General features: G+C 31.7%; 1 protein-coding gene across 1 annotated transcript; it reads right to left on the reverse strand.

Moving 5' to 3' along the window:
* Positions 1 to 23,858: 23,858 nt before the first annotated feature.
* LOC142611429 ((21S)-21-acetoxyl-apo-melianone synthase SDR-like) lies at positions 23,859 to 25,667 on the reverse strand. The gene is made up of 2 exons (XM_075783546.1): positions 25,618 to 25,667; positions 23,859 to 24,878 (listed from the first exon to the last, which is right to left on the reverse strand). Exons 1-2 carry the CDS (start codon positions 25,626 to 25,628, stop codon positions 24,077 to 24,079), a joined length of 813 nt encoding a protein of 270 aa, XP_075639661.1. The 5' UTR covers positions 25,629 to 25,667; the 3' UTR covers positions 23,859 to 24,076.
* Positions 25,668 to 27,626: the final 1,959 nt, after the last annotated feature.

Consider the following 27,626-nt stretch of genomic DNA (forward strand, 5'->3'; position numbering starts at 1 on the left):
TAAATTCTTTAGTGCCTTATTGCTTTGGTGCAATGCAATTATCCTTCCACTATAAAATTAGTGTCCCTCTTATAGGTACAAGAAGTGTTTATAAACTACAATGCTGAAGCATCTCACATCAAAATTTCAAAAATATTTCCATTGTTAACACTAATGTCAGGTATCCACCAAGAATCAAAAACAGGAGAAACAAGGGTGGAAGATGATCTTATATATTATGAAGAAACTCATAATACACTTGCTCCATTAATAACTCATGGTCATGGGGGCATTAACAGATCAATTTCAAAGGGAATCCATGCAATTACAAGTCCATCTTGAATTTCATGTGCAGCCATACGCCTAATAACTCATGGTCATGGGGGGCATTAACGGATAAACTCACAAACAATACAATTTACAAAGCCATAACACACATCAAAAGTGTCTATGTTAGGTCGGCTACAGGATTCCTAAACCAACTAGGACTTATATTTTCAAGTCCTTGCTTTGCAGTATGTCAGCACATGAGTAACTTGGTTTCCAATACCAAGTAGGCAAACAGCATGAACAATAAATTATAGAACAAATACAGACAAAAATCCAAATTCATTTCAAGATAAACCTAAATCTGAACCCATTTTGAACTGCGTCACAAACCTGGAAATAAACAATCAACCCTATTCCCTTAAAACCCCAAAATCCAAATCAATAGCAAATAGAACACAAACCCATCATATACCCATAATCCCATTTTTCTAAACTCAAAAAATAGCCAATTAGAAATATGATTTAAAATGATTGAAGTTGGGATACCAGTTTGATTTCAGCTTTTGTGAGAGAAATTCCAGGTTTGTTAATGTGAAAGAGAGAGATCTGTAATCGTTTGCAGATTACCCTTTGTAGCATAAAGAGAACAAGAGGAGAGAATAATTGTTCTGTGAGAAGCAACAGAGAGAGAGTATGAGAGAAAAAGAGAAATCCAGATGAGAGAAAAAGAATTGATATACTAGTAGTTGGTATAATTTTTTAATAAAAAAAATCCAATTGCTAATGTACAATTGCCCATCAGACTTGATGAGCTACTGTTCATGAGCCAAAAAAAAAAAAATCGTGATTTAGAGAATCCACTGGAGACCATTTTTTTGGTCTCATTTTCTATTATAGTGATTATTTTATTTTTACCTAAGCTATTGTAGATGCTCTTAAGTATCTTTTGATCCCACTCCAACAAATCTTAGAAAAAGATTAGTGTCCTTAAACTTATGGTTTATACAATAATGGATATCATTCTAATGTGATATCCTGGAGTATCATTTAATTGTTATTTATGTAGTTTTCAAAAAAAAAATAAAAAAAAGTTTGACGTATTGGCGTATGTCGGGAGACAATTATTATGGAATTTCTTACTGCCTCATGTCTTATTATATGGCTTTTTCATCTACCTTGTTTCGTTCATCAATGTGAAAAATTCAGTAGCTCCTTTAGAACAAAACAAAGTTTCCCTTCAAATTAGGTGGGAATTTTGAAAATCAATTCGTCAAATTTCATTTCCTTATATTCTTAACATGCACATAAAATTTTGTTTAAATAAAATGTTATTTACTAGTTGATCAATAAACTTATTTTTTATACACAATTTTAGATCACAAAAACTTGAAATTTTACTATTTGTCTGATAACATAGCAATTGATCTTTAATCTTCTTGAAATTTTGCAAGCATGAATGATATAATTGCCTAAAAACAATAACAAATAGATAATAACAACTGCATAAAAATAAAAATTATAGATAAACTTAACAAAATAAAATAGTCATAGGCTCATAGCTACCCATATTGACAATAGATACTAATAATGAACTATCATATAACAATTAAAAATTTGAAAACTTGTAGACAAAAATTGTAAAACTTCACATATTAATTTTTTTTGTCGATAACTTAATATATTCAAGTTTTTTTTTTATTAAAATTTTTTAATAACCTCTCTAAAAAAAATTCCTGGAAACGCCACTTGGGACATATATATATATAATGTATAGCATATATATTATTCACATTTTGAGATATATTTGATTTTACATTTGGGAATTGTACCATATATATGTTCCTCCATTTTTTCTAATGAATATTTGCAATGCGAAAAATTATTAGGTACTCGCGGAGTATCATAAATGCGTACTCTCTTCTCTCACATGCATGAATGGTGGGTCTCACCATAAATTTAATTAGTAAGACCCACCATTCATGTGAGAGGGGGAAGTACAAATTTATAGTACTCCGAAAGTACACAATAATTTCTCTTGCAATACACATCAGGCTAGATGGCACTGTACTTAATTGCTCCAATGCTGCTTGCCCCACCACTTGAGCAAGTACAGTGCACCTCTTCCATGAACATGGTGCCAAGGTTGTCATTGCTGATGTACAAGATAACTTAGGCCAAGCAGTTGCTGATAAGCTAAGGGAAAATGTTAGCAACATCCATTGCGAAGTGACAAATAATGAAGATGATATCTGCAACTCCATATAATGTATAACAATGCAGGCATAGTAGACAGTACATATGGGACAATTTTGGATACAGAGAAGTCGGATCTAGAACGAGTTTTCAAAAAAAAAATTTGTTTGACGTATTGGCGTATGTCATGAGACAATTATTATGGAATTTCTTACTGCCTCATGTCTTATTATATGGCCTTTACATCTACCTTGTTTTGTTTATCAATGTGAAAAATTCCGTAGCTCTTTTGGAACCAAAAAAAAAATTTCTCTCCAAACTAGGTGTGAATTTTGAAAATCTATTAGCTCTTTTATTCAAATAAGATGTTATTTACTATTTAATTCATAAACTTATTTTTTATACACAATTTTAGATCACAAAAACTTGAAATTTTAACATTTGTTTGATGACATAACAATTGATCTTTAATCTTCTTGAAATTTTGCAAGACATGTATGATATAATTGCCTACATGCAATTCAACGGTTAGTTTTTCAAAATTCACCTTCAATTTAAAGATATATGAGGAATTTATTGAGTTTTTCTCCAAACTAGTTTGAGAATAATAATTGTAATTTTGTCTATTATTGTTGTGAATACATTTGTAATTACTATACAATATATATCAACAAAAAATTACTTGCGTGTCGTGTTCCATCACCATCTTTGAGAGAGCCCACGAAGAAGTAAGCTGATAGGAGAGGGTCCCTTGTGTGTGTGTGTGTCTATATATATATATATATATATATATATATATATATATATATATATATATATATATATATATATATATATATATATATATATATATATTTTAAAAACCATAGTGTAATAATAATATGACTTAGTTGTGCTAGACAACAAAATTTAGAATGAGAGAAACAAAAAGCATTAGGAGTGCTAGGATAATGTAGGGATATGGTATGAGTAGTAGGCCAGAATAGGGTATGACTTTGGAGTTTAGTAAAAGGTGAGGTTTCATCAATACATTTTTTCTTATGCCGATGGCTATAAGGAATACTTGAGTGGGGAACACCAAAGTAAACATCACTCCAAACATTACTCATCAATATGCTTTGGAAATTATCAATTCTTGACTATGACATTTTATGAAAAAGTTGGTCAACATTTTTCGTGTATCTGACATCTTGTTTAATGAAGTTGAGATGTTTGAGTTTTGCATGAATCAGGCTCAATACATCATCATTATCAATTTCAAACTTTGAACAAAATTTGAATTTTACTTTCTGTCCAAAAGAATCAGTAGTAATTCCATCATCTTCAGTAAGAAAAGAATATAAAAAATTAATAAAAGGTAGACCAAGAATCACTTTATCAGTCATATTTTCAACAAGCACAGAGGGAATCTTAAAGCAAACGTTATCATGGCAAACATGAGCATTGTTCAATTCATATCTGATTTTCATCTTTGTTCCATTAGCAGAAACCAATCTTTCAGTGGATTTTTCAAAATATTTAGAAGGAATCAGTCCTTCTTGGATACAATTAACATCAGCACCAGAATCAATCATAGCAACAACATCAAAAGCATAATCATGTGAGACAACAATTTTGACTTTAGTGTACCATTTGAGCATCATATGTTTAATAAGAGACAGTTTATTATCAATCAAATTAATCAAGACACGATCATGATAAGGTTTACAAAAGTTATTCTCATAAAAAGCATAAAAGATACAGAACCCACTTTGTTAAACCCAATGATTTTTATGAAAAGAAATCTACTTTTAGAAAACATGATAAACAAAGATCAGGTAAAGGTAAATGCTTTAACTGTGGCAAATTTGGCCATTTCAGTAAAGATTGTAACCAAAAGCCTGGTAAATTGAAAAATAAATTGAACATGTTAAACATTAATGATAATGATCAAAATGAACTATTTCAGATTCTTGAATCTACTGTTTCAACTGATTCTTTTGAAGAGGATTTCTCCTCGTCTGATTCTGATTATCACTCTTGTAGTGATATTTCTAAATCTCCCAATATTAAACTTGGTTGTAGAGATTCCTGTTGTAATTTGATAAAATCTGTTAGAATGTTAACTAAAAGTAAAGAAAGCGATGATTTATTATTAACATTAATAAGCAAAGTTGAAGACCCCAATTTACAAAAAGAATATCTTGACAAGTTTACGAAAAACTTAACAAAAGATGAAAAGGTTAAAAATCCTAAATCAACGATAAGTTTTGAAGAAACTTTGGAAAGATTTAATAAAAATAAATCCAAAGAAATAACTGTTAATGAACAAAATAATTCAAAGTATTGAAAACAAAAGTGTTTATTGAATGTACTTCAAAACACTTATAGTAGTAGTAGTAGCAACAAGATTACGAGCATAAAGGGGGAAGGATGACAACGCGGAAGGGGGAAGCACAACAGATAATAGATATATAGAATAATTCAAAGTAAATGATAATTGAAAGTAAGGTGGTAGAACCAGCCAAGCAGATATAACAAAATAATTCAAAGTATTGAAAACAAAAGTGTTTATTGAATGCACTTCAAAACACTTACAGTAGTAGTAGTAGCAACAAGATTACAAGATCAATAGGGATAGTAGTACAAGGCTTGAAGACTAGTCCTGGTTCTAGTCTTGAGAAACCTTTGATTGATTCACCCAGTCAAAGAAAAAATATTGATTTTAAAACTTCTCAAAGTAAGACCTTTGATTTAGTAACATCTCAAGGATCAACTGTTGAAAAGATTGAAAAAATGCTTGCTGATTTAAAAGTTAAAACCGAGCAAACTTCTACTTCTAGAAGCACTGCTTGTGCTATTTTAAGAAATGAGAAAGAAATTGTTTCTGATGAAGATACAAATTCTAACTCATTATCTTCTGATTCTTTAAAAAATGCTTTTGATGATGGTTTAAGTTTACCCGAAATTAAAAGATTTGTTGGAAAACCCAATCCCACGTCTTTTACAAAAAAAAATTGGTATTCTAAACCTACTCCTCCTGATATGCAGTTTGAAGAAAGATCTTTTCAAACTCAATTTTCTGTTTCTGCTGAAAATCTTTATGAATGGAATATTGATGGTTTGTAAGAACAAGAAATTATTAACAAAATGGCTCACATGTCTATGGTTGGTATTGCATACATGAACAATCATGACAATCTTGATCACCCTGATATTGTTGATTTGCTTGCTTCTGGTTTCACTGGTTCTCTTCATGGTTGGTGGGATTCACATCTCACAGAAGAATCCAGAGAATCTATTAAACATGCTGTTAAAAGAGACATTGATGGTATGCCCATTTTTGATGAAAATATTAACCGAGGAACTCCTGATGGTGTTAATACTTTGGTTTACACCATTCTTAAACATTTTGTTGGTACTCCATCTAATATTTCGTCTCGAATTTCTAATTATTTGAATAGTGTGAGATATCCTACTATGTCCGATTACAGATGGTACCAATATGTGTTTATTTCCAGAGTCATGCTCAGGAAAGACTCTACGAAGCCTTATTGGGAAGAGAGGTTTATTGATAGTCTACCTCCTATCTTGGCTCATAAGGTAAAAAATGAATTAATTGGTAAAAATGATTCTATTGATTTTGATAAATTAACTTATGGTGATATTTTTAGCACTACAAAAAAACTTGGAATTAATATATGCAATGATGAAAAATGGTTAAAACAATAATTAAAAGATAAAAAGAAAGCTAAATATGAAATAGGTAATTTCTGTGAACAATATGGTTTACATCCTATTGCCCCTTCCAGGCAAAAAGGAAAAAGTAAACCATATCATATCCAGATGTCAATATATTCAAAGTCAAAGCTTTAATAATATTGGGATCATCTAAAGCAAGAGCAAGCTCAGGATAGCAATCAAAATAAACAGGACCATCATACAAAGAAGCAGTAGTCATGCCAAGAATGCTATCATTAAATTTCTTAAATCTAGCATCATGTAAACACATAAGCACAGAAGCATCAATTCCTTTTCTTGTTAATGGTTTAACAGCAACTTGGACCAAACCAATGTGTAAATATTTAAGATGTTTCTTAGTCAAAAAATCATTAATATTTTTTTTGGAAAATAAACAACATTTTTCATGAGTTTTAGAAATAGAAAAGGTTTGCTCAACAGTTCTAGCTCTGTATTCAGAAAAAATAATATTTTCAGTCCAATTTAGATCATAAACAATTTTAGTAGAAATCTTAGGAATATTCCATTTTCTAAAATCTGGGTATTCACTTTCTTCAACAGTGAGGTCTTCTTCATTCACAGTATCAGGAGAACAACCAGTCCTAGAGCTAACAGAGGAGTCGGATCTCCACATCCTATCAATGGCTATCTTAGTTATAACACTCAATTATCATGTTTTTCTCACAACCGTTGCATTTCGTAACACATACCGTAACCAACCCTTTTCCTCTCATGCCCTCATGCTCTCTTGGCTTCACGGGCCTTACTGTTCGGACTTGGGATTTTACTTTACGACTACGGTAGCGCCAACAACAGTAAGATCGACACAACAATGAAGTATCACAAGGTCAGGCAGACATGGATAGAAAACCATGTTGATTCAATGTTCCACCCCTGATGCTAAGATCCAAGTCCTTAAAATGATTCAATGGCAAGATATTTCTCTTCCCAAAGAATGGACTTTGGAACAAGTTGCAGCACCTGTTAAACCTGTTTCTGATGAACTTGATGTTACTAAAATTGCAGAATATGCTGATGGAACTGTAAAAATATTTTTTGATGATACTAAATGTTTTAATCATAACAAACCTTTGAGAATCAACGAAGGAAGAAATTCCTTTGCTGGATCTGAAAGTTTTGCTAAACGTGATTATGATGTTAACGAGTTTTTGAAAAACCTGATTTGAAGCTAAAAGGAGTTGCTAGTAACAATTCCCAAGTTAGCAATGCTTATTATTCAACAAAAACTGATCTTCCTTCTGGTACTAATGAGGATGAGGATGATGCAAAATTTGATGCTCCTTCTAGATCTGATTTTCAACCTATTGAAACCCCTGGTCATGAAAAATATTTACATGTTATTAATCTAATGGATATGGATTTTGAAATACCTGATTTTTAAATTGATATGGTTGCTTTAAGTAATGAATTCTTTTCTAAAGCAAACCGTGAAAAAAGAAAGTATTACCAAAGTACTTTTGCTCAATCTGAAAAAGGCAGAATCAAAAGGAAATGGAGAGAAAAAATGAATTTGTTAAAACAACATATTCTGTTTTTTGATTATCTGGAAAATTATTATGTTTCAAGAAATGAAGTTCATACTAATTACTTGAACGTAATAAAAAAATCCAATTTTGTTAAACAAGACAAGACTATTGTTCGGTCTAGTCATCCACCCCTTGAACCTATTTTAATTACTTGCAAAAATGATAAAGGAAACATTGAGGTGAAAGCCTCCCCTTCCAAAATTGCTGATGATAAAACCCCTGTTTTTGCCATTATTGAACAAAACAATTTTGCTAATAAATCATTGCATATTATTGGTCAACAATTTGACCATATTGAAGAAAAAATTGCCCCTTATATAGGTAAATAAAGCAGTGAATAGTACAAAGTGAATAGTGACTTTTACTATTCATATCAGGTCCCGTGAGGGGCATAAGGAGCGCAATATCCGGAAGGAATCAGGTCGGCTTTTAGGCCAAAAGTGGCTTGGCTGGTAGTGCCAAAAATGGTCAACAAAGGAATCATTACCATAATGAAGAGCAACAATAAAGATTTTTACCCTTGAGTGAATATGGAAACATCAATAGCCATTGTGGAGGCCAAACAAATATGGGAATCAGGGGATCATCATGCTTCTAGGTAGAAGCTGCATCAGAAGGGTACCCCCATGAGAGACAAGGATCCCATGGAGGATCATCATTGCATTTGTGTTCATGGTAAGTTGAATATTGATTACAAAATCCACAGTATAGCAGTGGTTCATAAACAAGTTCTCTCGTGAGGAATATTCTTGGGTCCTTATGGCTTGTCCATTGCTGATGGCGGACAGCAGAAGCATATGGTTTATTTATGAAAACAAAAATTCTATCTGTGCAACCAAAGAAATGATAATCTTTCCATAGTTCTTCGGTGACATCTAGAATTTGATTGTTGAAATAATTTCTCCAGCAATCAGCAAGGGTATGAGGATGTTTATGAGAAACATAAGTATTTCCTTCATACCACTATCCCTGGTGAGAGTAACCATTAACCAGAATAAGGTGCTTGGAGGGTTGAACATTCATCCAATTATTCCTTTCCCATTTGGGTAAAGTACTCCAACATCAGATGGAAACATAAGGACTTTCAATATTTGTAACAGCCTTTCGAATAATATCAAGGAATTGGTTGATCTGGGCATGACTTGTCAATTTTTTGTAATCAAACCAGAAGCAAGCAAATCAACAATATCAGGGTGATCAAGATTGTCATGATTGTTCATGTATGCAATACCAACCATAGACATGTGAGCCATTTTGTTAATAATTTCTTGTTCAGACAAACCATCAATATTCTATTCATAAAGTTTTTCAGCAGAAACAGAAAATTGATTTTGAAAAGATCTTTCTTCAAACTGCATATCAGGAGGAGTAGGTTTAGAATACCAGTTTTTTTTGTAAAAGACGTGGGATTGGGTTTTCCTTGGCCGATAGTGTTGTTGTGTCTTTCATATTCTGTCCATGTCTGCCTGACCTTGTGATACTTCATTGTTGTGTCGATCTTACTGTCGTTGGTGCCACCGTAGTCGTAAAGTAAATTCCCAAGTCTGAACAGTAAGGCTCGTGAAGCTAGGAGAGCGTGAGGGCATGAGAGGAAAAGGGTTGGTTATGGTATGTGTTACGAAATGCAACGGTTGTGAGAAAAACATGATAATTGAGTGTTATAACTAAGATAGCCATTGATAGGATGTGGAGATCCGACTCCTCTATTAGCTCTAGGACTGGTTGTCCTCCTGATATTGTGAATGAAGAAGACCTCACTGTTGGAGAAAGTGAGTACCCAGATTTTAGAAAATGGAATATTCCTAGGATTTCTACTAAAACTATTTATGATCTAAATTGGACTGAAAAGTATTTTTTTTTTAATACAGAGCTAGAACTGTTGAACAAACCTTTTCTATTTCTAAAACTCATGAAAAATGTTGTTTATTTTCAAAGAAAAATATTAATGATTTTTTGACTAAGAAACATCTTTAACATTTACACATTGGTTTGGTCCAAGTTGTTGTTAAACCTTTAATAAGTAAAGGACTTGATGCTTCTGTGCTTATGTGTTTACGTGATGCTAGATTTAAGAAATTAAATGATAGCATTCTTGGCATGATTACTGCTTCTTTCTATGATGGTCCTGTTTATTTTGATTGCTATCCTAATCTTGCTCTTGCTTTAGATGATCCCAATATTATTAAAGCTTTGACTTTGAATATATTGACATCTGGATATGATATGGATGATAGTAGTAAACCTTTTACTCTTATTTACCGTATATTTTATAGACTGCTTGATTCCCAGCTAACTCCTCGGTCTAGAGGACGTGATCCTGCTGGAAAAACCATGTTGATTCAATGTTCCACCCCCGATGCTAAGATCCAAGTCCCTAAAATGATTCAATGGCAAGATATTTCTCTTCCCAAAAAATGGACTTTGGAACAAGTTGCACCACCTGTTAAACCTGTTTTTGATGAACTTAATGTTACTAAAATTGCAGAATATGCTGATGGAACTGTTAAACTATTTTTTGATGATACCAAATGTTTTAATCATAACAAACCTTTGAGAATCAATGAAGAAAGAAATTCCTTTGCTGGACCTGAAAGTTTTGCTAAACGTGATTATGATGTTAATGAGTTTTTGAAAAAGAATTTTAAAAAACCTGATTTGAAGCTAAAAGGAGTTGCTAGCAACAATTCCCAAGTTACCAATGCTTATTGTTCAACAAAAACTGATCTTCCTTCTGGTACTAATGAGGATGAGGATGATGCAAAATATGATGCTCCTTCTGGATCTGATTTTCCACCTATTGAAACCCCTGTTCATGAAAAATATTTAAGTGTTATTAAACTAATGGATATGGATTTTGAGATACTTGATTTTCAAATTGATATGGTTGCTTTAAGTAATGAATTCTTTTCTAAAGCAAACCGTGAAAAAAGAAAGTATTACCAAAGTACTTTTGCTCAGTTTGAAAAAGACAGAATCAAAAGGAAATGGAGAGAAAAAATGATTTTGTTAAAACAACATATTTTGTTTTTTGATTATCTAGAAAATTATTATGCTTCAAGAAATGAAGTTCATACTAATTACTTGAACATAATAAAAAAATCCAATTTTGTTAAACAAGACAAGACTATTGTTCGGTCTAGTCATCCACTCCTTGAACCTATTTTAATTACTTGCAAAAATAATAAAGGAAACACTGAGGTAAAAGCCTCCCCTTTCAACATTGCTGATGATAAAACCCCTGTTTTTGCCATTATTGAACAAAACAATTTTGCTAATAAATCCTTGAATATTATTGGTCAACAACTTGGCTGTACTGAAGAAAATATTGTTGAAAAAACTGCTGTTTCAAAACCTGAGAAACCTTTGATTGATTTACCCAGTCAAAGAAAAAATATTGATTTTAAAACTTCTCAGAGTAAGACCTTTGATTTAGTAACTTCTCAAGGATCAACTGTTGAAAAGATTGAAAAAATGCTTGCTGATTTAAAAATTAAAACCGAGCAAACTTCTACGTCTAGAAGCGCTACTTGTGCTATTTCAAGAAATGAGAAAGAAATTGTTTCTAATGAAGATACAAATTCTGACTCATTATCTTCTGATTCTTTAAAAAATGCTTTTGATGATGGTTTAAGTTTACCCGAAATTAAAATATTTGTTGGAAAACCCAATCCCACATCTTTCACAAAAAAGTGGTATTATAAACCTACTCTTCCTGATATGCAGTTTGAAGAAAGATCTTTCCAAACTCAATTTTCTGTTTCTGTTGAAAAACATTATGAATGGAATATTGATGGTTTGTGTAAACAAGAAATTATTAACAAAATGGCTCACATGTCTATGGTAGGTATTGCATACATGAACAATCATGACAATCTTGATCATCCTGATATTGTTGATTTGCTTGCTTCTGGTTTCACTGGTTCTCTTCGAGGTTGGTGGGATTCACATCTCACAGAAGAATCCAGAAAATCTATTAAACATGCTGTTAAAAGTGAGATTGATGGTATGCCTATTTTTGATGAAAATATTAATCGTGGAATTCCTAATGGTCTCAATACTTTGGTTTACACCATTCTTAAACATTTTGTTGGTACTCCATCTAATATTTTGTCTCGAATTTCTGATTATTTGAATAATTTGAGATGTCCTACTATGTCTGATTATAGATGCTACCAAGATGTATTTATTTCCAGAGTCATGCTCAGGAAAGACTCTACAAAGCCTTATTGGAAAGAGAGGTTTATTGATGGTCTACCTCCTATCTTTGCTCATAAGGTAAAAAATGAATTAATTGGTAAAAATGATTCTATTGATTTTGATAATTTAACTTATGGTGATATTTTTAGCACTATTAAAAAACTTGGAATTAATATGTGCAATGATGAAAAATGGTTAAAACAACAATTAAAAGATAAAAAGAAAGTTAAATATGAAATGGGTAATTACTGTGAACAATATGGTTTACCTCCTATTGCCCCTTCCAGGCAAAAAGGAAAAAGTAAACATGATAAAGTTTACAGAAGTTATTCTCATAAAAAGCATAAAAGATACAGAACCCACTTTGTTAAACCCAATGATTTTTATGATAAAAAGAAATCTGCTTTTAAAAAACATGATAAACAAAGATCAGGTAAAGGTAAATGCTTTAACTGGGCAAATTTGGCCATTTCAGTAAACACTGTAACCAAAAGCCTGGTAAATTGAAAAATAAGTTGAACATGTTAAACATTAATGATGATGATCAAAATGAACTATTTCAGATTCTTGAATCTGCTGCTTCAACTGATTCTTTTGCAGAGGATTTCTCCTCGTCTGATTCTAATTATCGCTCTTGTAGTGATATTTCTAAATCTCCCAATATTAAACTTGGTTGTAGAGATTCCTGTTGTAATGTGATAAAATCTATTAGAATGTTAACTAAAAGTAAAGAAAGCGATGATTTATTATTAACATTAATAAGCAAAGTTGAAGACCCCAATTTACAAAAAGAATATCTTGACAAGTTTATGAAAAACTTAACAAAAGATGAAAAGGTTAAAAAACCTAAATCTACGATAAGTTTTGAAGAAACTTTGGAAAGATTTAATAAAAATAAATCCAAAGAAATAACTGTTATTGATCTTCAATATGAAATAAAAACTGTTAGACAAGAAATAATTCAATTAAAAAATGATGTAAAAACTATTAAACTTGATAATGATCATCTTAAAAAAGAATTGTTAATTCTGAAGATTGATAAAAATATGGATAAACACCAATCTGATAATGATGAGCAAGAAGACGAAGATGAATCCGATCAACAAGCTTCTCCTTCTGGTAATGTTTCTAACAAAGCCCTGATTAATTTGATTGATAATCAACTGTCCCTTGTTAAACATACGCTGCCCAAATGGTACACTAAAGTCAAAATTGTTGTTGCTCATGATTATGCTTTTGATGTTGTTGTTATGATTGATTCTGGTGCTGATGTTAATTGTATTCAAGAAGGACTGATTCCTTCTAAATATTTTGAAAAATCCACTGAAAGATTAATTTCTGCTGACGCTAAAATGAAAATCAAGTATGAATTGAACAATGCTCATGTTTGCCATAATAATGTTTGCTTTAAGATTCCCTCTGTGCTTGTTGAAAATATGACTAACAATGTGATTCATGGTCTACCTTTTATTTATTCTTTATATCCTTTTTTTACTGAAGATGATGGAATTACTACTGATCCTTTTGGACAAAAAGTAAAGTAACTATTGTGTCTTTCATATTTTGAAATACTTAAAGCAAATTGATAGTAGATCGACTTGATTTTCAAATTGATATGGTTGCTTTAAGTAATGAATTCTTTTCTAAGACAAACCGTGAAAAGGGAAAGTATTGCCAAAGTACTTTTGCTCAGTCTGAAAAAGACAGAATCAAAAGGAAATGGAGAGAAAAAATGAATTCGTTAAAACAACATATTCTGTTTTTTGATTATCTGGAAAATTATTATATTTCAAGAAATGAAGTTCATACTAATTACTTTAACATAATAAAAAAATCCAATTTTGTTAAACAAGACAAGACTATTGTTCGGTCTAGTCATCTACCCCTTGAACCTATTTTAATTACTTGCAAAAATGATAAAGGAAACACTGAGGTGAAAGCCTCCCCTTTCAAAATTGCTGATGATAAAACCCCTGTTTTTGCCATTATTGAACAAAACAATTTTGCTAATGAATCCTTGCATATTATTGGTCAACAACTTGACCGTATTGAAAAAACAATTGTTGAAAAAACTGCTGTTTCAAAACCTGAGAAACCTTTCATTCATTTACCCAGACAAAGAAAAGATATTGATTTTAAAACTTCTCAGAGTAAGACCTTTTATTTAGGAACTTCTCAAGGATCAACTGTTGAAAAGATTGAAAAAATGCTTGCTGATTTAAAAGTTAAAACCGAGCAAACTTCTACTTCTAGAAGCGCTTCTTGTGCTATTTCAAGAAATGAGAAAAAAATTGATTCTGATGAAGATACAAATTCAAACTCATTATCTTCTGATTCTTTAAAAAATGCTTTTGATGATGGTTTAAGTTTACCCAAAATTAAAATATTTGTTGGAAAACCCAATCCCACGCCTTTTACAAAAAACTGGTATTCTAAACCTACTCCTCCTGATATGTAGCTTGAAGAAAGATCTTTTCAAACTCAATTTTCTGTTTCTGCTGAAAAAATTTATGAATGGAATATTGATGGTTTGTTTGAACAAGAAATTATTAACAAAATGGCTCACATGTCTATGGTTGGTATTCATACATGAACAATCATGACAATCTTGATCACCTGATATTGTTGATTTGCTTGCTTCTAGTTTCACTGGTTCTCTTCATGATTGGTGGGATTCACATCTCACAGAAGAATCTAGAGAATCTATTAAACATGCTGTTAAAAGAGACATTGATGGTATGCCCATTTTTTATGAAAATATTAATCGAGGAACTCCTGATGGTGTTAATACTTTGGTTTACACCATTCTTAAACATTTTTTTGGTACTCCATCTAATATTTCGTCTCAAATTTCTGATTATTTGAATAATTTGAGATGTCCTACTATGTCTGATTACAGATGCTACCAAGATGTGTTTATTTCCAGAGTCATGCTCAGGGAAGACTTTACGAAGCCTTATTGGAAAGAGAGGTTTATTGATGGTCTACCTCCTATCTTTGCTCATAAGGGAAAAAATGAATTAATTTTTAAAAATGATTCTATTGATTTTGATAATTTAACTTATGGTGATATTTTTAGCACTATTAAAAAACTTGGAATTAATATGTGCAATGATGAAAAATGGTTAAAACAACAATTAAAAGATAAAAAGTAAGCTAAATATGAAATGGATAATTTCTGTGAACAATATGGTTTACCTCCTATTGCCCCTTCCAGGCAAAAAGGAAAAAGTAAACATGATAAGGTTTACAAAAGTTATTCTCATAAAAAGCATAAAATATACAAAACCCACTTTGTTAAACCCAATGATTTTTATGACAAAAAGAAATCACATGATAAACAAAGATCAAGTAAAGGTAAATGCTTTAACTGTGCAAATTTGGCCATTTCAATAAAGACTGTAACCAAAAGCCTGGTAAATTGAAAAATAAGTTGAACATGTTAAACATTAATGATGATGATCAAAATGAACTATTTCAGATTCTTGAATCTACTGCTTCAACTAATTCTTTTGAAGAGGATTTCTCCTCGTCTGATTCTGATTATCGCTCTTGTAGTGATATTTCTAAATCTCCCAATATTAAACTTGGTTGTAGAGATTCCTGTTGTAATGTGATAAAATCTGTTAGAATGTTAACTAAAAGTAAAGAAAGTGATGATTTATTATTAACATTAATAAGCAAAGTTGAAGACCCCAATTTACAAAAAGAATATCTTGACAAGTTTATGAAAAACTTAACAAAAGATGAAAAGGTTAAAAAACCTAAATCTACGATAAGTTTTGAAGAAACTTTGGAAAGATTTAATAAAAATAAATCCAAAGAAATAACTGTTATTGATCTTCAATATGAAATAAAAACTGTTAGACAAGAAATAATTCAATTAAAAAATGATGTAAAAACTATTAAACATGATAATGATCATCTTAAAAAAGAATTGTTAATTCTGAAGATTGATAAAAATATGGATAAACACCAATCTGATAATGATGAGCAAGAAGACGGAGATGAATCCGATCAACAAGCTTCTCCTTCTAGTAATGTTTCTGACAAAGTCCTGATTAATTTGATTGATAATCAAATGTCCCTTGTTAAACATAGGCTGCCCAAATGGTACACTAAAGTCAAAATTGTTGTTGCTCATGATTATGCTTTTGATGTTGTTGCTATGACTGATTCTAATGCTGATGTTAATTGTATTCAAGAAGGACTGATTCCTTCTAAATATTTTGAAAAATCCACTAAAAGATTAATTTCTGCTAACGGAACTAAAATGAAAATCAAGTATGAATTGAACAATGCTCATGTTTACCTTGATAATGTTTGTTTTAAGATTCCCTCTGTGCTTGTTGAAAATATGACTGATAAAGTGATTCTTGGTCTAGCTTTTATTAATTCTTTATATCCTTTTCTTACTGAAGATGATGGAATTACTATTGATCCTTTTGGACAGAAAGTAAAATTCAAATTTTGTTCCATGTTTGAAATTGATAATGATGATGTATTGTGCCTGATTCATGCAAAACTCAAACATCTCAACTTCATTAAACAAGATGTCAGATACAAGAAAAATGTTGACCAACTTTTTCATAAAATGTCACAGTCAAGAATTGATAATTTCCAAAGCATATTGATGAGTAATGTTTGGAGTGATGTTTACTCTGGTGTTCCCCACTCAAGTATTCCTTATAGCCATCGGCATAAGAAAAAATGTATTGATGAAACCTCACCTTTTACTCAACTCCAAAGTCATACCCTATTCTGGCCTACTACTCATACCATATCCCTACATTACCCTGACACTCCTAATGCTTTTTGTTTCTCTCATTCTAAATTTTGTTGTCTAGCACAACTAATTCATATTATTATTACACTATGTTTTTTAAAATATACTTTTCAAAAGAGTTTTGTGGGTAATATTTACTCTCATTTTTCCGAACAACATTTTCTCATTGAATTGTTAACTATGGCCAGCTGGATTAACATCTTCTCCCTTACTTGGCAGGAGAAAGTAAATATTAATACTACCACTAGTAAGTGGAATATTATGACTTCTTCGGCAGAGAAGAGGAACAAGGGGAAAGCACCTGCACAAGACTTTCCTCAAGACAAAAGGTTCCCACTGGGACCACCTTTTGTAATGCATGAAGGCGCATCTTCTTGAGTAAAATCCAGCAAGGCAACATCCCTTCAAGAATTTGTCCCGGCAGTGGTGACATATTCTAGTGGTGATATAATATTGACTCTACAGGAAGTGTTGTCCAGAGAATTGTAATTCCACAATGGAATCTATAGTGAATTACCAGATTCCATTAAATTCATTCTTGATAACCTTCAAGCTGCCTTTCTATCAAAACATCATAAACTATTCAAAAAAAATCATGAAAGCTCTTGAAATTCACCGTGTTAACCTCACTACTCAAATAGGAGATTGTACAAATCACCTTGATAATCCCACCAATGAAAATGAAGCCTTTGCTGACTACCTTGTTGAAAAACTTGTTAACTCCAAGACTCATAAAAGTCATCCTATTGCACCCCTCATTAGTCAACTCTTTGGCAAAGAGGAAACCCATTCAATGGATAGAAAGACTATAATGGGTACTGATTATGCTAGATTAAGTCTTAAGACCCAGTCTTTGCTAAGAAGTGTTGTTGCCAACTTGCCTCCAGAAATACAGTCTTGTATTTTTGAAAGTAAGGCTATGACCAAAGATCTCAATCTTTGGCTCAAATATTTCAGAACTCTTATTTTAATCACTCCTAATCTTGTTGAACATGATGGTCCCAATAGTGCTCCACTAAAGAAGATATGGGGAAAATCTTTTGGGAGTAGTCTTAGAGTCCATGAAAAAGATCATCCCTTCCCCGAATTATTGTTCAATTATGAAGATGGTTCAGATAATGACCCTTTCTGGCTATCCCAAATGTTTGAATTTGGTTTTATCAGACCCATAAAATTGACAAGTCATGCCCAGATCAACCAATTCCCTGATATTATTCGAAAGGCTATTACAAATATTGAAAGTCCTTATGTTTCCATCCGATGTTGGAGTACTTTACCCAAATGGGAAAGGAATAATTGGATGAATGTTCAACCCTCCAAGCACCTTATTCTAGTTAATGGTTACTCTCACCAGGGACAGTGGTATGAAGGAAATACTTATGTTTCTCATAAATATCCTCATGCCCTTGCTGATTGCTGGAGAAATTATTTCAACAATCAAATTCTAGATGTCACCGAAGAACTATAGAAAGATTATCATTTCTTTGGTTGCACAGATAGAATTTCTGTTTTCATAAATAAACCATATGCTTCTGCTATCCGCCATCTGCAATGGACAAGCCATGAGGACCCAAGAATATTCCTCACGAGAGACCCTGTTTATGAACCACTGCTATACTGTGGATTTTGTAATCAATATTCAACTTACCATGAACACGAATGCAATGATGATCCTCCATGGGATCCTTGTCCCTCATTGGGTTACCCTTCTGATGCAACTTCTACCTAGAAGCATAATGATCCCCTGATTCCCATATTTGTCTAGCCTGCACAACGGCTATTGATGTTTCAATATTCACTCAAGGGTAAAAATATTTACTGTTGCTTTTCATTATGGTAATAATTCCTTTGTTGACCACTTTTGGCACTACCAGCCAAGCTACTTTCAACCCAAAAGCCGACCTGATTCCTTCTGAATATTGCGCGCCTAATGCCCCTCACGGGACCTGATATGAATAGTAAAAGTCACTATTCACTTTGTTCTATTCACTGCTTTATTTACCTATATAAGGGGGGTTGTCCCTTATTGTAAAAATCAGAATTCTTTTCTAGGTTTTCCTTTAGTACTCTCTCTGGGACTTCCCTTAGTTTTGAATATCTTATTGATTTCACAAAGCTTGTAACTAGAACCAGGACTAGTCTTCAAGCCTTGTACTACTATCCCTGTTGATCTACTATTCCCCTTGATCTTGTAATCTTGTGGCTACTACTACTACTGTAAGTGTTTTGAAGTACATTCAATAAATACTTTTGTTTTCAATACTTTGAATTTTTTTGTTATATCTGCTTGGCTAGTTCTACCGCCTTACTTTCAATTATCATTTACTTTGAATTATTCTATAGATATGTTATCTTTTGTGCTTCCCCCTTCCGCGCTGACGTCCTTCCCCCTTTATGGTATCAGAGCCATTCTTTCCTTGGGCGATAGTGTTGTTGTGTCTTTCATATTATGTCCATGTCTGCCTGACCTTGTGATACTTCGTTGTTGTGTTGATCTTACCGTCATTGGGCCACCGTAGTTGTAAAGTAAATTCCCAAGTTCGAACAGTAAGGCCTGTGAAGCTAGGAGAGCGTGAGGGCATGAGAGGAAAAGGGTTGGTTATGGTATGTGTTACGAAATGCAACGGTTGTGAGAAAAACAAGATAATTGAGTGTTATAACTAAGATAGCCATTGATAGGATGTGGAGATCTGACTGCTCTGTTAGCTCTAGGACTGGTTGTCCTCCTGATATTGTGAATGAAGAAGACCTCACTGTTGGAGAAAGTGAGTACCCAGATTTTAGAAAATGGAATATTCCTAAGATTTCTACTAAAAATGTTTATGATCTAAATTGGACTGAAAATACTATTTTTTCTGAATACAAAGCTAGAACTGTTGAACAAACCTTTTCTATTTCTAAAACTCATGAAAAATGTTGTTTATTTTCCAAGAAAAATATTAATGATTTTTTGATTAAGAAACATCTTAAATATTTACACATTGGTTTGGTCTAAGTTGCTATTAAACCTTTAAGAAGAAAAGGAATTGATGCTTCTGTGCTTATGTGTTTACGTGATGCTAGATTTAAGGAATTTAATGATAGCATTCTTGGCATGATTACTGCTTCTTTGTATGATGGCCCTGTTTATTTTGATTGTTATCCTGATCTTGCTCTTGCTTTAGATGATCCCAATATTATTAAAGCTTTGACTTTGAATATATTGACATCTGGATATGATATGGATGATAGTAGTAGACCTTTTACTCTTATTTACCGTATATTTTATAGACTGCTTGATTCCCAGCTAACTCCTCTGTCTAGAGGACGTGATCCTGCTGGAAAAACAATGTTGATTCAATGTTCCACCCCTGATGCTAAGATCCAAGTCTCTAAAATGATTCAATGGCAAGATATTTCTCTTCCCAAAGAATGGACTTTGGAACAAGTTGCACCACCTGTTAAACCTGTTTTTGATGAACTTGATGTTACTAAAATTGCAGAATATGCTCATGGAACTGTTAAACTATTTTTTGATGATACCAAATGTTTTAATCATAACAAACCTTTGAGAATCAACGAAGGAAGAAATTCCTTTGCTGGACCTGAAAGTTTTGCTAAACGTGATTATGATGTTAACAAGTTTTTGGAAAAGAATTTTGAAAAACCTGATTTGAAGCTAAAAGGAGTTGCTAGCAACAATTCCCAAGTTAGCAATACTGATTATTCAACAAAAACTGATCTTCCTTCTGGTACTAATGAGGATGAGGATGATGCAAAATCTGATACTCCTTCTGGATCTAATTTTCCACCTATTGAAACCCTTGTTCATGAAAAATATTTACGTGTTATTAATCTAATGGATATGCATTTTGAAATACCTGATTTTCAAATTGATATGGCTGCTTTAAGTAATGAATTCTTTTCTAAAGCAAACCGTGAAAAAAGAAAGTATTACCAAAGTACTTTTGCTCAGTCTGAAAAAGACAGAATCAAAAGGAAATGGAGAGAAAAAATGAATTTGTTAAAACAACATATTCTGTTTTTTGATTATCTGGAAAATTATTATGTTTCAAGAAATGAAGTTCATACTAATTACTTGAACGTAATAAAAAAAATCCAATTTTGTTAAACAAGACAAGACTATTGTTTGGTCTAGTCATCCACCCCTTGAACCTATTTTAATTACTTGCAAAAATGATAAAGGAAACACTGAGGTGAAAGCCTCCCCTTTCAAAATTGCTGATGATAAAACCCTTGTTTTTGCCATTATTGAACAAAACAATTTTGCTAATGAATCCTTGCATATTATTGGTCAACAACTTGACCGTATTGAAGAACAAATTGTTGAAAAAACTGCTGTTGAAAAAACTTGAGAAACCGTTGATTGATTTACCTAGTCAAAGAAAAAATATTGATTTTAAAACTTCACAGAGTAAGACCTTTGATTTAGTAACTTCTAAAGGATCAACTGTTGAAAAGATTGAAAAAATGCTTGCTGATTTAAAAGTTAAAACCGAGCAAACTTCTACTTCTAGAAGCGCTGCTTGTGCTATTTCACGAAATAAGAAAGAAATTGTTTCTGATGAAGATACAAATTCTAACGCATTATCTTCTGATTCTTTAAAAAATGCTTTTGATGATGGTTTAAGTTTACCCGAAATTAAAAGATTTGTTGGAAAACCCAATCTCACGTCTTTTACAAAATACTGGTATTCTAAACCTACTCCTCCTAATATGCAGTTTGAAGAGAGATCTTTTCTAAGCCTAAACGTGATTATGACGTTAACGAGTTTTTGAAAAACCTGATTTGAAGCTAAAAGGAGTTGCTAGCCACAATTCCTAAGTTAGCAATGCTTATTATTCAACAAAAATTGATCTTCCTTCTGGTACTAATAAGGATGAGGATGATGCAAAATCTGATGCTCCTTCTGGATTTGATTTTCCACCTATTGAAACCCCTGTTCATGAAAAATATTTACATGTTATTAATCTAATGGATATATATATATATATATATATATATATATATATATATATATATATATATATATAAGCAAGAGAAAATTGGCATTTGCCCCTTTCGCCAAAACTTTTCAGCAAAATGCCCCATATCTGAAACTAACTAGGAAAATTCCCCTGTTTTGAAACTCAATTTTTGGACAATCAAGTTATAGCAAACTGAAAAATTAAATAAAAAAAAAATCATAAGTCCACATTCTCTATAACTCGATGTTCCAAAAATCGAGTTTTAAAACAAGGACATTTCCCTAATTAGTTTCAGACATGGGGCATTTTATTGAAAAATTTGTGAGAAATGGGTAAAAGCCCATTTTGGCCTATATAAGTGTGTTTTTGAAATTAAGGCTCTGTTTAGTCGGAAGAATGGAAAAGTGTAGGAATGAAAAATTCTTTTGTTTGGTTGATAAAAAAAATGAAAAGACAAAATTTAGCTACAAAATTAGTTAAACTTACTTAATATCTTTTTATTGGAGGTGAATTTTGACAAATCCACCATTGGATTATATCTTCTTCTTATATCTTCCATGCTTACAAAATTTCAAGAAAATTAAAATTCAAAAGTTATATCATCAATAAATTTTTTAAACTGCAAGTTTTTATAATTTAAAATTATGCACAAAATATAAGCTTATAGATCATATAGTCAATAATATCCAAATAGTGCAAAATTTAAGATATGCATTAAGAGTGTAAAGAATATGAAATTTAACGGTTAGATTTTCAAAATATGCCGTAATATTTATTTTAGTGAGTGAGTTTATACCCTTAAGCTCTAGCCAATTTTGTAGTTAAATTTTGTCCAAAATGAAATGATGGAAAATGTAGTTTTATAAATTTACTTTCATACTCCTTTTCATACCCCTATGGCCCTATTAGATAATATAAATTAACGCATTATATTTTTATTTGAAATTTGTGTATGGATAGGCACTTTTTTTTTAAAAAATTATATAACAACAGCCCAAAAGTGACAAAGAATGCTTAAAAAAATATAACTGATGAGAGGAAAAAAACCCAAAACAAATAACAAAAAAAAAATGGAGAACACATAAAATAAATGAGAAGAGACCAAATAAGGATGAAAAAAAAAATTAATGAGAAGATTGGAAGAAAAATCAAAACAAAGAAGATGACAAAACCAAAAAAGAAAAAAGAATGTTGTCAAAGGGGGGTGTTTTTGTGCAAAACGTGAAAGGCTTATTCCCAGATTTATCTAGCCTATTTTCTCTAAATTGGAGAGATCAATTTTTGGTAAGATCCCACAAAATATTTTCCCACTTTTCTCTCCTTGCCAAGCAACATCAAATCATTTTTTCTTTCCTTACTTTTCTATCTTCCTATTTCACCTCCAACCAGACGTGACCTTAGTATTATGTTCACCAAGCCTTCCATATTTTGTTGACTTTAATTTCCTGCCTTACAAAACATCAGAAAACTCAAAAAATGTTTTTCAGAAAGTTTTTCTTCTAAACAAATACAGTCTTAAGTAATTTTTCCAAGGGTTTATTATTATTTATATTGTGAATGAAAGTTCTAATGCATGCACGTTCCACTGATGATATGGTCTAGCACCAGTCCCATAAGATCTTGGAGGAGAATGCCCTCAATTATTATTAGTTTTTTTTTTTTTAAAGAAAATTTTCTTTAACAATATATATCTTAAAAGAAAAGTTATTGATTTAAACCTAAGACTAGCATATCAAGTATTAACTATATTAACAATACTTTGTGTGCCTTACAAGGAAAGTTAAACAACCACTGTAATATACACGTCATAAGAATGAAAAATTATACAATACTTTAAAAGGAGTCCAAATCTTTTGTACCATTTTTTATGTATCACTCTATGTTCCATCAATCACTACTTGCCATGTTTTCATTTTACTTTTCTTATAAAATAATTGGAGTTTAAAATGGAAAATAATCATACACATGATAAGTAAAGATTGGTAGAACATAAAGTGATACACAAAAGGTGGTACAAAGGATTTACATTCCTTTAAAAGTGCAATACTTTTTGTTGTTTAAACAACAATACACATATTTTCACAACACTTTTTCACCCACATGTATTTTCACAACAGTTAAACAACGTTACTACAAATCTCTTACCAAACGAACCTTTAGAACTTGATAAAGTGTGGTTAAAGTAAACAGCATGAATCTTTATTGACCGAAAGTGATAAAATTACAAAACCAGAACTAAAGTGGTAAGTTATGAATCTTGTGATTATAGACCAATCATAGCATGCCACTTCAAACACTTATGAAGTCATAATTACTAATCACAAAATATCGCTTCAAACTATTAAGTCATAAGGACTCTTATTGTTATACATTCCATGCAACAGTAAACAAGAGTGGGGAAGTAGTATTCAAATTCTTAACCCATGGAGGCGCTTAAAAAATTCATCATGTTAGGATTCACCACACTATACCCTCCATCTACCAAAAGATTGAGCCCGCTTATATAATTTGCTTCGTCGCTAGACAAGTATAATGCAGCTCGTGCTACATCTTCTGCCTTGAGAATTTGTCCCTTTAGATTACTAACATGATTACTTAGCGCAAATTCTGCTTTAGACACATCAGCTTCACTCAACTCTGCAGACATACCAGTCCCCAAGACTGCAAATGGAGACACACAATTTACTCTTATACCATATTGGCCAAGCTCAGCTGCCAAGCCTTTAGCTACCCCCATAATTGCACACTTTGAGGCTGCATAAGCATGACTTGAAATTCCTGCTGTTGCTGTGGCTGCACTAGAAGTAAATAGTATGCATCCTTTGCGCTGTGGTACCATAACCCTTGCCGCATGTTTGGCTCCTAGGAAAGAGCCAACCAAATTCACGCTAATAACTCGCTCTAGATCTGACTTCTTTGTATCCAGAATTCTCCCAAGTGGGCTACCGCTGCCTGTGATGCCTGCATTGTTATACATTATATCGAGTTGTCCATGTTTGGCAACGGTGGTGTCAATAAGATTGCAGATATCATCTTCATTTGTCACATCACAATGGACGTAGCTAACATTTTCCCCAAGCTTATCTGCAATTTTTTGGCCTAGGTTATCTTCTATATCAGCAATGACGACCTTGGCACCATGTTCATGGAAGAGGAACACAGTACTTGCTCCAATGCCGTTTGCCCCACCAGTTACAATTGCGACTTTGCCATCTAGCCTGATGTGTATTGCAATTATTCATAAAAATTTATTTAAAAAAATGGACGAACTTGGTGCAATTCCCAAATGTAAAATCAAATATACCTCAAAATGTGTAAATAATATGTATGTTGTAGATTACATACACATCCCTGTTCGAAATCAAAACTTTCATGAAAAATAAGCATACCATGTCACCGGGCAAAAATGCTTTTAATTCTAACAATTAAATTTATAATGAATTAACAATTGGTAACTTTTTAAGAACAACCTACTACAGGAAAATTATTTCCTCTAACCTACTAGGGGCGAATTATAAGAATATCTATATGTATATATTATTTAAACAAGTCATGTAACTCATAAAAAGTATATGTGACTAAAACTACACATAAATAGTCTCTTCTATCATCACATAGTGGGTTGAAAAAAGAAATCTACAAATTAGTTTAAATGAAAGATGAGGTGGAGACAGAATTTGGTCCCAAAACCTCATGCCTTAATACCATAACAAAATAACCGATTACTCAAAAGTTTAAAATTACTAGAAAATGGTCAATTCAAGCATATAATCTAACATAAGTTATATTTACATGAAAAATGTATATACGTCATACATAAATAATAGTTGTGCACATTATATTAGTTTATCCTAATGAAAATAACGCAAAGGAAAACAATAGAGACTCAAAAATGGAAGAAAAATAAGAACATGCAAAAATCATTGCAAGAACTTTGTGAAGCACATAGTCACTAACCTTTTTGTCATTGCTAAATAGGGAGAAAGAGATAGAGATAGAGAGAGGATTATTTCTCAACCTTAAACAAGTCTCGTGCCACAATTAGCCTTTTGAATCTATAGACTTAAATTTATAGGACAAAGTACAAAGCCTATTATCTTGGGAAGTGGGTGTTTGTTAATCTAAACTAAAAGTCTATTGTCGCCTGAACTTTCAATGAATTTATCTTGACTTCATTGGCCAAAAGGTTTTTTTTTTTTTTTAATCCACTCCATTATTAAGCTACTCGTATCTTATTTTTAAATAAAAAAAGACATTTTTTATTGGCTTTAAGAAGTCAACTTTTTTTTACTATTTAGCTTATTTTTAGTATTATTCATTGTATTTTTTTGATACTATTCATAGGTCTTATTATACTATTTCAACTATTTTTTAGTTTTATCGACAATACTTTCAGAAAAAAATTTTCAAATTCAGCTAAATAAATTATTCCCAAACGAACTCTAAAACTTGTTGGCACCTCCACTATGTTAAAAGTTCTGTAACTCATCTAATTAACACATCTTGATATTTCTAATGAAAACATCTAAGATTCAAATCCCTTCCTCCTTCAATCATTGAAAAAAGAAAAAAGAAAAAAAAAAAAAAAAAAAAACTCCAACATCTTCCATATCATTTGGCATATGAGAAGGCACCTTTAACAATTTTTAAATAAATTACCATCGCACACCCTTGGTGCGATAGTCACTCCACAAGTATAAATATTTGTGGAGTGTGGGTGTGGGGGGTAAAGGCCGGGGTTCAAGTCTCTAGGAGGAAGTTTCACATATATATACACTTAAATTAGGTTAAATTAGAATAACAATTTTTAAATAAATTTTTTATTCTTCGTCATCACTCTCACCTTACAATAGGAGTATGAGATTTGGAGATTGGTAGCAAAAGGGGAAGGGGGGCACAGTCTTTCGGTTCTTTGCGTTTTCATGTAATTATGATTTAATGGAATTAGCATGAATAAGTTCAAGTTTTTCTTATTTATTTTATTTTTTTTGGTATCATGAAAGTTTTTATGATTTCTAGTTAATGCAACTAATAAAGTCAAGCCGTCAAAGGCCTTGTAGTTGAATTGACACCTCCCCATGTACAAAGTGCTTGGGGGTCTAGGGGGGAAAAAGTTCGAGCTGCAGGGTTAGCAGCATGTTGTAATTATTTCTCAAAAAAAAAAAAAGTCAAACCAACATCATAAGTTGAAATTCTATCATATTTATTAAATATAAAAATACTTGTAGGCATTTGTTTTAATGATTATATTAATATATTGATAAAGTGGCATAATCTTAATTTTTTTTATATATATAAATGAAGGTAAAAGTTTTAAGAATTCCATATGCTAAGGTTCCTTAATTTTTTTTTTTTTTTTGAGGAGAAGGTTCCTTAAGTATCTTAATCCCACTCCAAAAAATTATACAAAAAGATTTGTGTCATTAACTTATGGTTTATATAATGATAACATCATTATAAAAGGATATATCCTAGAGTAACATTTAATTGCTATTGACGTATTGGCGTATGACATTGAGTTTGAGTGATGAGAGACTATTATGCAATTTCTTACGGGATTGTACCTCATGTCTTATATATTATATGGTTTCTCCGGTCATGTATCACTGCATCTACACTGTTTTGTTTATCAATGTGAAGACTTTAGTAGCTTGCAGAGGGCTTGTTACGTAAAAACAGTTGTCACCTAATCAATCACGCAATTTCATAATGCAATAATAATAATCATACTTCCGATTATGGTTATTAAAAATTTCATATAATTTATTGGTGTGGGAGATTGATATCCTATTTTCTAGGATTGACCGATTTCATGTAGATTGTAGCAAATATAATATAATATAATTGATTCATTAAAAATAAATAATAATAAAAAATCCCATTTAATTTTTAATTGTAATTTTTTTTTATCTTCAATTTTTAATTGTAATTGACTTTGATTGTTGTGATTACAATATATCGACAAA

Source organism: Castanea sativa, chromosome 9 (genome assembly GCF_040712315.1).
Source record: "Castanea sativa cultivar Marrone di Chiusa Pesio chromosome 9, ASM4071231v1".
Taxonomy (NCBI): domain Eukaryota; kingdom Viridiplantae; phylum Streptophyta; class Magnoliopsida; order Fagales; family Fagaceae; genus Castanea; species Castanea sativa.